This window comes from Mustela nigripes, chromosome 13 (genome assembly GCF_022355385.1).
Source record: "Mustela nigripes isolate SB6536 chromosome 13, MUSNIG.SB6536, whole genome shotgun sequence".
Lineage (NCBI taxonomy): Eukaryota > Metazoa > Chordata > Mammalia > Carnivora > Mustelidae > Mustela > Mustela nigripes.
The window spans coordinates 35,831,722-35,846,774 of record NC_081569.1 but is presented as its reverse complement, the minus strand read 5'-3'; the positions used below and the strand labels follow the sequence as shown (position 1 = coordinate 35,846,774).

General features: G+C 35.9%; 1 protein-coding gene across 1 annotated transcript in view; it reads left to right on the top strand.

The window, feature by feature from the left end:
- DNAAF4 (dynein axonemal assembly factor 4) overlaps positions 1-15,053 on the top strand; it is a 55,543-nt gene that overhangs the window by 28,401 nt on the left and 12,089 nt on the right. Inside the window, exons 5-6 of the mRNA XM_059371964.1 lie at positions 6,233-6,378; positions 7,660-7,769. Coding sequence (XP_059227947.1) covers positions 6,233-6,378; positions 7,660-7,769 — 256 coding nt within the window. The remainder of the gene's footprint in view (positions 1-6,232; positions 6,379-7,659; positions 7,770-15,053) is intronic.

The window sequence follows — 15,053 nt, the reverse complement described above, 5'->3', positions numbered from 1 at the left end:
GAAAGTGTGTAAATAGAGTTTCACTACCAGATTTCCAGATCATGACAGAAGATCGAGGGTTTACTTTCTGCATATTTGAAGACTACAGATTCTGCTCTGAAAATTGATAGAGCGAAAGTCAACATTGTGTAAATCTAAATACTGGTCCGAGGGATCTCTTCCAGCCCTCCTCTACCCTTAGCTCTTGCATATATGCATTCACAAGCCCAGTGCACCTGGGGTGCAGATTAGAGAATTCTTCCATAGGGAAACTAATGAGTGTAGGATGAAAAAATCCTGACATCTGTAATGGCCCAGATGGTTTTCCCTGCTGAAGCTTACCAGTCAACAGATTTCAGATTTATGTACATAGAACTTCAGTCAGAATTTTTATACTTTTATAGGAGGAGATAGGCAAGATATAGAAACTTCGAACAACCAAGTAATAGAAGAACAGAAGAAAACTTAATTGTAACATGTCTTCAGAAAGATGAAGACATATTTAAGACATATTTGAATAATTTAAGACATTTAATCATTTAAGACGTATTTTAATCATTAAGAACAAGAGGCTATAGTAAGGAATATTAAGAGAATAAAACAGTTTGGAAATTTAAAATGCAATAAAAATTATAAATTTAATCAAATGGTTGGAATATGGTTTCTAAGTTTTTCAGAAAGCAGAAAAAAGGGACAAAAAAATTTAAAATAGAAAAGATTAAATAATCAGAGTATCCATCCTGGATGTTCAACATTCAATAGGGGTATAAGAAAGAGGGTGGGAGAGACAGAAGAGAGGAAATAATATTTTTAATGTTGCAAAACTTCTGAAAACTTAAATGAATTTCCACATTGAAAGAGTCTATCATGTCCAGCACGGCAGATTTTATAGTATTCATGCCAAAAACACATGAAATTTCAGACACTTTATATTTTATTCTTTCTCTTTTTTAGAGAGAACAAGAGCACATGAGCCGGGGGTGGGGCAGAGGGAGAGAGAGAATCTTAAGTAGGCTCCACACCCCCCTCAGAGCCTTATGTGAGGCTCGATCTCATAATGCTGAGATCATGACCTGAGCCAAAAATCAAGAGTTGGATGCTTAACTGACTGAGCTATGCAAGCTTCCCTCAGCACACTTTTGGCAGAGATCAAGAAAGTTCCCAGAGAAGAGAAACAGATCATGCACAAAGGACTGGGAATGTTAGCATCTGTCCTCTTAACCTCAGCACTGGAATCCTGAAACATGGGTCAGTGCCTTCAAAATTCTGAGTGAAAATAATTTTCAGTGTGAAATTCTATACCCAGCTTAATAATCAAGTGTGAAGCAGAATACAGACTTTTCAGATATGCAAAGTCTTAACAATATTTATGGCTCAGTATGCTGGGAATTATACCTTTTTTCTTTTTTTATTCTTCAAAATAATTTAGTTCGCTATGAAATATCTGGTGTTCAAAGGTTTAGTTAAACTACCCCTAAAATGCCTGGGCATGGAGTATTTTATAGAGGTACATTAGTTTCTTTAGGTTTTCTCTGCTCTTTGTCCAACTTGTTTTCATTAATTTTGGAATATTTTAATACATGCATGTTAAGTTAAATTTTTTTGTCTTAGAGTATGTTAATACATTCACAAGTCTTAGAATCTTGTGTTTTTGTTGTTGTTTAGTTGCAAATATTTTGTAACTCATCATCATTTTTTCCCTTGGCCCTTGAATTTGTAGGGTTTTTTTTTTTTTTTTTTGGTGGGTTTTTTGTTTTGTTTTGTTTTTTTGTTTCATTTTGTTTTGTTTTTAGTTTTGAAATATATAAAATGGGAATGACTATAGTTCTCATATTTAAAATTTCCTGTATCATCATGTTACAGGTGTGTTTCTAGATTTTAGTTTATGGTGTGTATTTGTGTTTATCCTAAGGCTTTCTTTTAATAAGCTATGGGCCACTTAGCTTTATTATTATAAATAAAATGTATCCTAATGTCTTAGGATATTCTTCTACTATCTTACTTCATAGTTTATATTTACTAGACTTTCTTGTTAGTTTTTTCTTCTATTTTTCTGCCTTGGATTTAAAAAATGTTCTTGATTACTCCTTTCTACTAATTTGAAAGGTATGTATTCTATTTTTGTTCTTTGAATGATTAATATTAAATTTTTTGTATCTGTTTTGGTACATAGATATAATTCTTATTATTTTAACATACATATTAAACAAAGATTAAGGTTAATCTTTACCACTCCTGTAAGTATTACAAGGAAGTTTAGTGTGTAAGGTACAGTGATACCCATCTTCTATTAAATTGTCTAAACATTTTAGTCCAGTTTTTTGGAGGGAAGGGAGATCAGTTGACTTGACTTTACTTTTTATTTTTTTATTTTTAAAGATATTTTTTATTTATTTGACAGAGAGAAAGAGAGAGAGAGAGAGGTCACAAGTAGGCAGAGAGGCAGGCAGAGAGAGAGGAGGAAGCAGACTCCCTACTGAGCAGAGAGCCCAATGCGGGGCTCGATCCCAGGACCCTGGGATCATGACCTGAGCCGAAGGCAGAGGCTTTAACCCACTGAGCCACCCAGGTGCCCCAACTTCACTTTATTTTTAAATCCCAAATTTAGTCATCACTGTTAGTATGGCTTTTTTCCCCACTATACAGTCATTACTGTTTAGACTGATGCATATTTATGGATTTTTAATTTGTCTTTGCTTCTTTGTGTTTTACATCTGTGGGTTAAATTGCCTTCCCTTTACAAATAAATCCTTTAGTAGTTCTTTAATGAAGATTTGTAGGGCGTTCAATTCAGTTATTATCTTTATCTTGTGCTTGTTGTTGAAGGATGGTTTGCGTGGTTGTAGAATTCCTCATTGATAGTTATTTTCCATCAGTAATGTGAAGGTATTTTTCTATTGCCTTTTGCCCTCTAATGTTGCTGAAGTCTGCTCTTGATCTAACTATTGAACCTTTATAAGTTAACCCATGCTTTGTCTCTGGTTGCTTTAAAATTCTTCACTTTGATGTACTTTGATTTTATTAGTCTCTGTGCAGTTTTTAATTTATTTGCTTCATAAAGTCAGAACATGGAATATACTTTTATTCAAAGAACTTATGTTTTCAGTAAAGTTCTGGGAACTCTTAAGCTATTGTCTTCCTCTGTTCTCTGTATTTCTTGACCACATTCTATATATTATCTTCAGATCTCTTCTAGTTTGCAAATTTTCTTCAACTATGCTTAATGTACTGTTAAACTTATACTAAAGGTTTTAAATTTCAGCAGCAATATTTTTCATTTTGGAAGTTCCATCTGGTTTGTTGTTGTTGTTGTTAATTATTTTGTCACTAGTTTCTTCATTTTTCATTATGGATTTGTCTTGTCTCTGCTCTTTAAATAAACATGTTTGAAATTATTTTATCTCTTTCAGATTGTTCTGTTTTTTTCAAATTCTTAAGAAGCCATACCTTCTGTTTTTTGTGTCTGCTTACTGTCTTTTATACTGCATTGTTTTCTCATGTAATTTATAGTTTTTGATTGTGTGTCCCTCTTCTGCAAGTTTTTTTTTTTTTAATGGGTATATATTTAAAAATCTCAGGTGTTTTATGGTGTGTGGAAGTAAGAATTGCTCACGAGGAATACCTAGAGTTTTGATTTCTCACAGGAGATATTTTTTTCTCCTCCTGTCCAAAGCCCCAGGAAGAATAGGCTTCACTTTCCTGGACCAGTGGACAGTGATTTTATAAATGTTCTTTTCACTAAGAGAGAAGCCCTTCTAAGCTTCTAGGTTCATTTTCAGCTTTCTACCTCTGTAACTGTATCAGCCTTAAATTTCCAGCCTTTTGCCTTTATATATGTATTTTAGATATAGATCTAAATATCTTTCCAAACAGCTTTCTGTCAGCTTTTAGATTACACCAGCTATAAATCACTGATTAAGACTTTTTCTTTGCTTACTTTTTAAACTGAATTGTATATTTGAAACTTTATTTATTTTCTATATTTTATCAAGCATTTTATGTGTTTATTGCATTTTATCTAGAGATTGTAAAAAGTTTTAAAAACTTTATCTTGTGTTTCTAGAAACCTGTGCTAATTTATTTTTATTTTATGTTTTACTACTTGTCTTATTCTACAGTAAGGGTTTGGAAGCTAGATACCCTATTTTTAATGTAACTGGTTGTTATGTTAATGTTTTTCATGAACATTTAAAAACATTTGTTTATTTTAGCAAAATTAATAAGAAAATAAAAAAATTTTTAAAGATTTTATTTATTTGGGACACCTGGGTGTCTCAGTCGGTTAGGCTGCTGCCTTCAGTTCAGGTCATGATCCCAGAGTCCGGGGATCGAGTCCCGCATCCTGCTCCTTGCTCGGCAGGGAACTTGCTTCTCTCTCTGCCTCTGCCTGCTTGTGCGCTCTCTCTCTTTCTCTCTCTCTGATAAATAAGTAAAGAAAATCTTTAAAAAAAAAAAAGATTTTCTTTATTTATTTGAGAGAGAGAGAGGGATAGTATAGAGGGAAAGGGAGAGGGAGAACCAGACTTCCCACTAAGCAGAGAGGCTGATGCAGGACTTGATCCCAGGAACCTGAGATCGTGACCTGAGCTGAAGGCAGATGCTTAACCCACTGAACCACCCACCCACCCAAGAAAATAAATTTTTAATTCCTCATTATGGAAAATAGTGCTTATTCCCTTCATGTTCTGTATCCTAGTAATCATTAGTATAGTAATCTAAAGTTATATACTTCATTTTTACTTTTTCTGTTTTCCTTCTGTTACACTAACATTTAAGAATCTTATTCACAACATTTTTAGTGTGTTCTCCACTGTATAGAAAACTAATTCTTTTTATTTTTACCTTAATTTCCTCACTCCTGGGTTCTTAGTTTCATTTTTCCATGTTCTGGAACATTGGCTTGATTAATTTATTTGGAAAAGATGGCTAAAGTAGTATATTTACTTAGTTCTTAGATATCTAGGAGTATCTTTTGCCTTTATAAGTAAGCAGCAGTTTACTTGGATATAAAATTCTTGGGACATTGTATTTGGTAGGTGAAAGCTAGTTGTGGTAATGAGATCCAAAATTACAGATCAAATGAGACAGAAATTTAGTTCTCCATAATCCAATACTTGTTATGTAACAGTGACCCATGTAGGCTTGATAAATGACTTCCTACAAGGCCATCCAGGCTGGCAGTGCCATCTCTGTCATCACACCATTTGACTTCCATCTCTGGATGCCAAGGTTGGCAGTGTGTTTTAGCCACTGGGAAGGAGGTAAGAGGAGTCCACAGCAAGCAGATGTACCTATAAAATGATCCATTGCATACATCACTTCTATTCACATTTTGTTGCCTCAGATTTGGCATATAATCACATCTAATCTCAAGGGAGTCTGGGTTATGTAGATTCTAGCCTGACAATAGTCATATGCCTAGTTTAGAACTCAAATTCTATCTCTAAAAGGAAGATGGAAGAATGGATAGAATACTGGAAGATAGATGTCTCAACCACAGACATCCAGAAAATTTGCACTCAAATTTTGTTTCAGTCCTTATTTTTTCCTCCTTTTTGTATGTATTCATTTTATATCAAGGATATTACTCTTGTATTTGTGGAAAATCTGTTTTTTTTAAAGTTTTGATATTGCCTTTTAAATCTGTGTATCATATTTTTTGTACTTTTTCAATTTTTAAACTTACCCTTCCTTTTAATTCATATATTTTATATTCTAACACATAGATTTATTCTAATTATATTCTAACACATAGAACACATTGATTTCTTCTCTTATATTGGCTTAACCATTATTACATCAAACTATCTTTAGCTTTTCATTATTACTCTTTGCCTATTCTCATTAACAATTTCTTACGGCTGAAAAATTTTTATACTGCCACAAGGAAGCTTATAGAAGATACTGCTATAGGAGCTTAAGGGAAATAGAGGTAGTATTGGTAGTGACAGCTTTCTAAACTGGATGTAGAAATACTCAGAGTCCCCTTCCCTAGAGTGAATGTAAATTAAACCACTGTGTGTTTTAGCAAAGAGAATCCTAGAAAAGTAGCTGGGGTCATTGATTAAAGAAGAGATAACTAGCTGCCACACTTTCGATGATGGGATTTTATATTCCTTCTAGTAGAAGTTATCTTTGGTTTATTTGTGTAGGATTTTAGAGGTAGCTTTGATGTGTAATTACTTTAAGTCAGTTTGATTGTTACCTAGAAAATGAGAGGAAGATAACTCACTTGTTAATATTGCTTTTCAAGGAAGAAATTCAGAAAATATGTTTTTGGAGAAGTTAAAGGAAGACAGTATTCCTGGTCCTCGCTCTGTTGGCAGTATTAAAATCAGCTTTACCCCTAGAGTATTTCCAACTGCTCTCCGAGAATCACAAGTAGCAGAAGAAGAAGAGGTAGATATGCTTGTTGTTAGTTACAGTGATCACAAATGAGAATGCTTTATTTTTTATTTCATCTATTACTGTTATACTTGCCACATAATTTATCAAATACATCATTTGCATATTAGATTTGTAAACTTGTGTTTTGGTAAGGGATCCATATGTGTTTGGTAAGGGATTTGGACATTTTTGTTAATATATTTTTACAACTAATTATTATTATCATCAGGTATTTCTAATGTGACTTTCTAGACTATCTCTCATTCATTTATAAATTCCTGGGCCCTGGAATTTTGAATGTTATATCTTTAGTTATATAAGCACTAAGAACTGCGTTTTTTTTACTACAAGATATTAGTTGTCGCCTCTCACAATTGAAAAGTTGTGGAAGTAATTGAAGATCCTTAAGACATGACAATTTATAAATATTAACTATTTGGGGAGCACCTGGGTGGCTCAGTCAGTTAAGTGTCTGCCTTCGGCTCAAGTCATGATCTTGGGGTCCAAGGATTGAGCCCTGAGTAAGGCTCTCTATTCAACAGGGAGTCTGCTTCTTTCTCTCCCTCTATAATCTCTCTCTCTCAAATAAATAAAATCTTTAAAAAATATTAACTATTTTCTTATTATTGAATAATAAATTCTGAATTTTATTATTTGTAAAATTATATCTAGAACTATAAAATTATAATTATTTAAGTCATTTATATTTTTCATTATAGAAAAGCAAATATATTATAAACAAGAAAAGTAAAATAATAATCACATGAACTCCCAGAAATCTGTGTGAAATTTGGATTTGAAATTTTTATACATCTGACCTTTACCAGCTATTAATGTTCAACTGAAAAGGCTAAAAACTGGAAGTTTAAAATCACATTATCAAATAGTATATTAGTTTACTCAGGCTGCTATAACAAAATACCTTGGACTGGGTGGCTTAAACAACAGACATTTCTCAAAGTTCTGGAGGCTGGAAATTCCAAGATCAGGTACAGGGAGTGGAGGAATGAGAGTTGTGTTCTGGTCTTTCCCTCTTCTTAGAGGGACACTAATCTCATCATGGGGACCCCAACTTCATGGCCTCATCCAAATCAAATTACCTCCCAAAAGTCCTGCTTCTAAACACCATCACATTGGGATTAGGGCTTTATCATATGAATTTTGGGAGATACAAACATTCAGTCCATAACAAATAGTATTCCATCTCATGGTAGAAGCTGAGAAATCTCAAAGTAGCTGTTAATAAAAATAAAACTTTTGTGTCCTTCATTAGACTTTATCCTCTGATTTCAGTGGTTACACAAACAAGCAGAGGCACGAAGAGCACTGAATACTGATATTCCTGAACTTTCTGATTTAAAAGAAGAAGAAAAGAACCCAGAATGGCTGAAGGACAAAGGAAAGTAAGTTGCTTGAACTCAGGCTATGAGGTTTATAATAAATTAGGTATGCATTAGTACTTACTACATCTTCAAGGTATCTTCATATATGTGCCTGTGTGTGTGTGTGTGTTGTTGGGCAAAGATAATGCAAATAAATAAGTTAGGCAGGGCTTCCTTATTTAAAAAGTCAGATCATATAACAAGGCTCATATTTATATTTGTTTTTGTATTTAAATGTCACAGAAATGGAAAATATGACATCTTTTGGTATACTTATTAAAATCCCTTTTATTTTTTTAAATATATATATTTTTTAATTTTATTTGTTTATTTGACAGAGAGAGAGAGAGAGAGATCACAAGTAGGCTGAGAGGCAGGCAGAGAGAGAGGGGGAAACAGGCTCCCCACTGAGCAGAGAGCCCGATGCAGGGCTTGATGCAGGGCTCAATCCCAGGACCCTGAGATCATGACCCGAGCCGAAGGCAGAGGCTTAACTCACTGAGCCATCCAGGCGCCCCTTAAAATCCCTTTTAAAATCACTTACATTTAGCATAAGTTCTTCCTAATCTCTCTCTCAGAAATGTGTTTTTTAGGGGCACCTGGGTGGCTCAGTCAGTTGAGTTTCCGAATCTTGATTTGGGCTCTGATCATGAACTCAGGGCTGTGAGATGGAGCCCTGTGTTGGGCTCCTCCTATGAAGTCTGCTTAAGATTCTTTTTCTTCTTGGGGCGCCTGGGTGGCTCAATGGGTTAAAGATTCTTTTTCTTCTTCTCCCTGTGCTCCTCCTTACTTAAAAACAAACAAACAAACAAACAAAAACAACAACAAAATCACAATTCCCTCTCTTAAAAAAAAAAGAAATATGTTTTTTAGAAATTAGAGTTTCTTTGATTATTCATTTCCATCTTCAAAAGATTACCAAATTATCTTATAAATTATCATTTTATATGCAGGAAATCCTTTCATTTATTTACTTGTTGCTCTGTGTGAATATTTTATACAATTTTTTTTTTAAGATTTTATTTATTTATTTGATAGAGAGAGAAAGAGATCACAAGTAGGCAGAGAGGCAGGTAGAGAGAGGTGGGGGTCGGGGAAGCAGGCTCCCTGTTGAGCAGAGAGCCCGATGTGGGGCTCGATCCCAGGACCCTGAGATCATGACCTGAGCCGAAGGCAGAGGCTTAACCCACTGAGCCACCCAGGTGCCCCTATTTTATACAATTATTAAAAACAGTGAATTAAAAAAAAAAAAACCAGTGAATTTTGATACATTATAAATGGCAATTTGAATTCGTATTTTGAGGCCTTTGTAGATGCCTATCTTTAGGTTTTCATTATTACTAATGAAACTATCTTTAAACTATCTTTAGCTTTTCATTATTACTCTTTGCCTATTCTCATTAGATGTTACTTGTTATATTTCATTATATAGGCTTTTATATTATATTTCTATTGTTGCCATAACAATCTACCATAAACTTAGTGGCTTAAAATATCACAAATTTATTATCTTACAGTTTTGGAAGTCAGAAGCTCAAAATGGGTTTCACTGGGCTAAAATCAAAGTATCAGTTGTGTTCCTTCTAGAGCCTGTAGGAAAGAATCTGTTTTCTTTTGTTTTCTAGTTTGTAGTCTGCCTATATTCCTTGGCTTCTGGCTGCCAGCCATCAATTGCATCACTCCGACCTCTGCTTCCAAAATCCCATCTCCTTCTCTGATCCTGACTCTCCCACTTCCCTCTTTCTTTTGTAAGGATCCCTGTGATTACATTAGTCTCATTTGCATAATATCCCACCTCAAGACCTTAATTTAGCACAGCCATGGAATCCTTCCTATCCTGTTAGGTGACACCATTGTAGGTTCTGAGGAGTAGGTTCTGAGGATTAGGATATGGACATCTTTTGGGGGAGGGAAGTTTTCTATTACCTGTCTATCACAAGTCTATATTTTTCTTTTCTTATCTTTCCTCTGTTCTTTCTTGGACTTTTCTCCTGTCTGTTACACCAGGGATTGATATGTTGGGTTGAGCTGAAGGGTCAGTTTTTCTTTTTTTTTTTTTTTTTAAAGATTTTATATATTTATTTGACAGACACAGAGATTACAAGTAGGCAGAGAGGAAGGCAGAGAGGGGGGGGGGGGAAGAAGCAGGCTTCTGGCTGAGCAGAGAGCCCGATGTGGGACTCGATCCCAGGACACTGGGATCATGACCTGAGCCGAAGGCAGCGGCTTAACCGACTGAGCCACCCAGGCACCCGAAGGGTCAGTTTTTCTGAAGGTCAGAGGCCTGGGCCTGACAGGTTGATTTCTCTTACTTCCAACATTAAAGCCCTATATGATCCTTCCTTCTCTTTCTTCCCTTCCTCTCCATTTACTCAACCATTAAATAAACATCTATTGATCTTGTAATTTACCAGACTATAGTCTAGGCTCTGAGCTACAAGGATCAGTGGAAGAGATAGATATACACAAATAGTTATAAAATACTGTGTGGGAAGTACAATACAGAGAAAAGAACAAAGTAAAATGAAAGGGGGGGGGCACCTGGGTGGCTCAGTGGGTTAAGCCTCTGCCTTCGCCTCGAGTCATGGTCTCGGGGTCCTAGGATCGAGCCCCACATCGGGCTTTCCGCTCAGGGGGGAACCTGCTTCCTTCTCTCTCTGCTTGCCTCTGTGCCTACTGTGATCTGTCTGTCAAATAAAAATTAAAAAATAAAAAAAAATGAGAAGAGGGTACTTACCTTTAAAAGGAGGAAGGTAGGTTCAGAAAAAGCTTCATAGAGAATATAGCACCTGAGCTCCTCTTAATGATAAGTAGGAGTTTCAAGAGAAAAGGAAAGAAAGACATTCATTTCAAATAGTGAGATAATGTGAACAAAAGCTCAAAAGACAAGAAATAGTGTGGACAGGAACTATGTGTGGTTTATTTTTTACTAAAACATAAAATTTGAGGCTATGAGTAATGACAACTGAACCTAGAGAAATCAGCAGGGGCCTCATTTACTTGGTTAAGATTCTTTTTTTTTAATTTATTTTTTAACTCGAGTATAATTAACACATAGTGTTATATTAGTTTCAGGTGTACAGTATAACTATTCAACATTTCTATATGTTACTCAGTGCTCATCACAATAAGATTATTTTTAATCACCTTCATCTATTTCACCCACCTGCCCTACCCACCTCTCCTCTGGCAGCTACCAGTTTGTTCACTGTATTTAAGAATCTGCCTTTTTTTAAGATTTTATTCTGTACTTTGAGGGGGAAAAATGTTGCAGAAAACATGGCGAAGGCCTTAAACTGCCTTTACTAGAGATGTTGTTGTAGGGGTGAAGAGGAGGGCAACTTGAGAACTATTTAAGAGGGAAAATAGGAAGAACTTCTTGTTTGATTTTTGGGGAGTAAGATGAAGGAGTCCCCAGTTTCTAGCTTGAATGATTGATTGCATGATGCCACCAGCTAAATTAGAGAGTACAAGATGAGGGGCTACTCAGGAGAAAATGGGAGTTAAGTTCAGTTTTTAATATGTTGAGTTTAAGATGTCTCTGGGCCAGTCTGGGTGACACTGTCCAGCAAGTCTGAACCTAGAGGAGAAGCCAACACTATGGAAATAGATTTGGAGGTTATCAGCATTTATATTGTAGTTCAATTTATAAAAGTGAAAAAGGAGCTGAGATAGGCAGAGTGTGTAAACCAGGAAAGTAGTGGCCTGAGGATAGACACTCCATGAGCTACCAACATTTGAAGATTTTGCAAAAGAAGGTAGTACACAAAATACTCCAGAAGCCAATGGAGTAGAACTTCTAAAGAATTTTTGTGTTGTTTCCTTAAGAATATAAAAGATTGGATAGCTTTGGAGACAAGAGAAAGAAGAAATGATTGAAATCTCTCAGAGCAGAGTGGAGAAAATCGAGTGAAAGCCAAGAATGGATGGATTGTCTTGGTTTTGTTTTCCTTTTCCTCTTTTTAAAAGTTTCATTCATTTTTATATTTTATAATAACAAATATTTGGGGGGGAAGAAATTTACACAGCACATATTAAATGAAAGTCTCTCTTTTTCACCCATTCTTCTTGGCCAACTGCTTGCCCTGCCCTCGAGCTCTAACATTCTAACTCATTTCTTTAATTGCATTTTCTTATCTCTAAACTGCCGTTGTTGGGATCACAGTTAATATGTTCATAACTTGTGATGGTTTACAAGAGCTTTTGTGTATTTATATTATCTCATTAATTCCTCATAACTATAGTTGGGTAGGACCTACTCCTTTTGTACTATTTAACAAATGCTTATTGAGAAACTAGCAGCTGTACACAAAATAGCTCACTTATTTCCTATAACAGTGTGACTAGTTGGATATTATTGTTTTTATCCTCTTCTTACAAACATGGAAAACAAGGGTAGAGAGGTTAAGAAAATATGGCTAAGGTGATGGTTAATGAGTAAAACCAGGATTCAATTCCAGGTCAGTATGATTAAAAGCTTGTATTCTAACTACTGCTGTATACTTTTCACAGATGAATAAAATCTACTTCCTGTCCCTTCATTCCAATTGTGAAGGCAGTCTAAGCGGTTTGGTTATGAATTGTTCCTCCTTGCAATCTGAGAATGCTGAAGTGAGCAAAGCTGACTGGGCTGTCCTGTTGGATTGATTACTTTGCTCTAGAAAATGTTGACAGATTGACTTGGAATAGATAGAGATACTTCATTTTCTGAAATTGGAGGAAAGAAAGTGAAGACAAGTATGGATCTAGATAAGAGAAATTGGTGAATATTGTTGGCCCTGCCAGGTTGGAGAACATGAATTTATAGAGATGTCAGTACAGCTGTGTAATATATCTCCTATAGTGTTTAGTATTTTGAATTTAAGAATAGATCTGTGGGCCAGAGTGAGAGTTTTAACTGACAAGTACAGTAAAAGACTAGTAGTGCAAGGGACCAGATTGCTCATGGAAAAATAGCTCAGATGTCTACCCATGAAGTCCAGAATGAGTTAGAAAGGAAGAAACGCCATGAGGGACACATTGGACTAAGAGAAAATGGAGCAATTAAGAAGTTAAAGGGTATTGTAAGGTTGAAGATTAAAGGGAAATTTGGTAGACTAGAAATTTCTGATTAGTGGCTGGGATTCTAGAGTTTGATATTTCCAAGATAGTGTAGTTCAAGTGATGACGGAGGCCAATATGTGATCCTGGGAGTGGGTAGCAAAAGTATTGTTGAAAGAAAGATATGCTGAGTTAAGGAGTGCTATGTATTTCAAGAATAAACTGATAAATGGGTCATATACATAATAGAATCCTCTGGAGTCATGGCAGAAGTTGGGATAGAGACAGATGCTGGGAACCAGGTTTCAAAGTCCTGAATGAATATGAGAAGAGTGATTTTAAAAAGCCAGTAGATGACTGTGACTAGAATGCTATAGGGCAAAGATGTTAGTAGTTCCAAAGGATAAGGACAAAGAGAGCCTAGACAATGCCCGTCCCACCCCCTTAAGTCCCTGATGTGGGGAGTTGAGTGGAGGGATATTTAGTGGAGAGAGTGGTAGAGATTAATACTGCCTTCAGGGCAGAGCCAGGTTTATTTTAGAAAGGATTTTGTGGAAAAGTTGAGGCTATAGGGAGAGACTGGGAGGTGGAGTCTATTATGGTAGAACTAAGAATAAGAAAGTACAAAAGAGGAGCACCTGCCTGGCTCAGTTGGTAGAGCAGGGACTCTTGATCTCAGGATCTTGAGTTCAAGCTCCACAGTGGGAATAGGGATTACTTAAAAAAAAAAAAAAAAAAAAGTGCAAAGGAGTAGAGGGGGGTAGGAGTAGGAAAGTCCAAGAACATGAGGACAAGGGAGAAGTGTGCTTTTAGATCAATGCTCAGAATAACACAGTTAATTGACATGGGGAGACAGTCTTTGGGTACAGGTGCTATGATGCTGGGACGGGCTAAAGGTTCTAGGCAGTGTTGGTGTGGACTTATTTCTGATACACTAAAGATGTGATTTGGATTTAGGAGTAGAAAGTGCTGGGTGCACATGGGTGGCTCTGTCAGGTAAGCATCTGCCTTCAGCTCAGGTCATGATCCCGGGGTCCTGGGATTAAGCCCCACTTTGGACTCCCTGCCCAGTGAAGTCTGCTTCTCCCTCTGCCCCTCCACTTCCTTGTGCTTGCTCTCCCTCTTTCATATAAATTAATAAGATAAGATTGTTGAGCCTGGGTTGGAATTTTGACTGACAAGTGCGGCAAAAGTGTGTGTGTGTGTGTGTGTGTGTCTGTGTGTGTTTGTGCGCACGCGTGCACACATGTGTGTTAAAATAAAATTAAAATTAAAACATAGAAGTAAAATTGACTGCTGGAAAAAACAACGAATTGGCAGCAACCCTAGTGCAAAAGTAGACTTTGAAGCTGTCAAACATGGTAGATTGTCATTACTTTGTCTCTTTTGCTTACATATACTTTTGCCTTACTACCTCCAATTAGATAGAAAAAGAAAGAGAAGCCACATAAGAGGACCAGAGAAAGAAAGCTGAAAATGAGGAGAGTTGGAAGAAAACTTAGTAACTAATAACACTGAGAGAAATAGATCAAAGTATGGTTAATCATAGCTCCAAGTACAAATAGATGAAAGGTATGACTTGTTAGAATTGTATCCTCACTAGCAATGTAATGCAGTACAAAAGATAGAAATAGACTTAATAGAGCTGATTCAGAAGTAGTGTGTTGAATTTAAGCCAAAGGATGAAATACTTTAATCTACGGAGACTTTGTTTCATGACAGCTTTCTATATTCACACAGGTGAAAATAGTCCAATATAGCATGGTAAATAGTCTTACTATGCTAAAACCCATGGGACACTTGTTTCACAGAAGAGTAGAGGTGGGAAAACCTTTCAAAAGACCAATAGCTTTTTCATTTTCCTCTGCCTACCCTTCCACTGCTGTGTCTTAGTTTTAAATGCCAAATCTCTACCTTTTGGGAAAATACATAAGCTTAGGCAATTTTATTTGCTCCTGAGAACATTTTACCTTTTCCAGTTAACCTTAGTACCAGATAGCTTTTTACTGAGAACATCTCATATAAAACAGAGTCAAGATGCTCTAATTTAGATATATGCATGGTATGATGTTATTTAACAGGCTTGCATGACTCAAAATCTGTAAATAACTTTAATAGCTACCCTTCTAGATGCTTGTAATCATATAAAGTAAATGGACCATTGTTCTGTGTCACTGACATTGCTCTGTGCTTGATTTTTAGCATAAGTTTTTTTGGACTTTGTCTTAACTTTAGACTTAAATCCCTTCTTTTCCCACCCTAGGG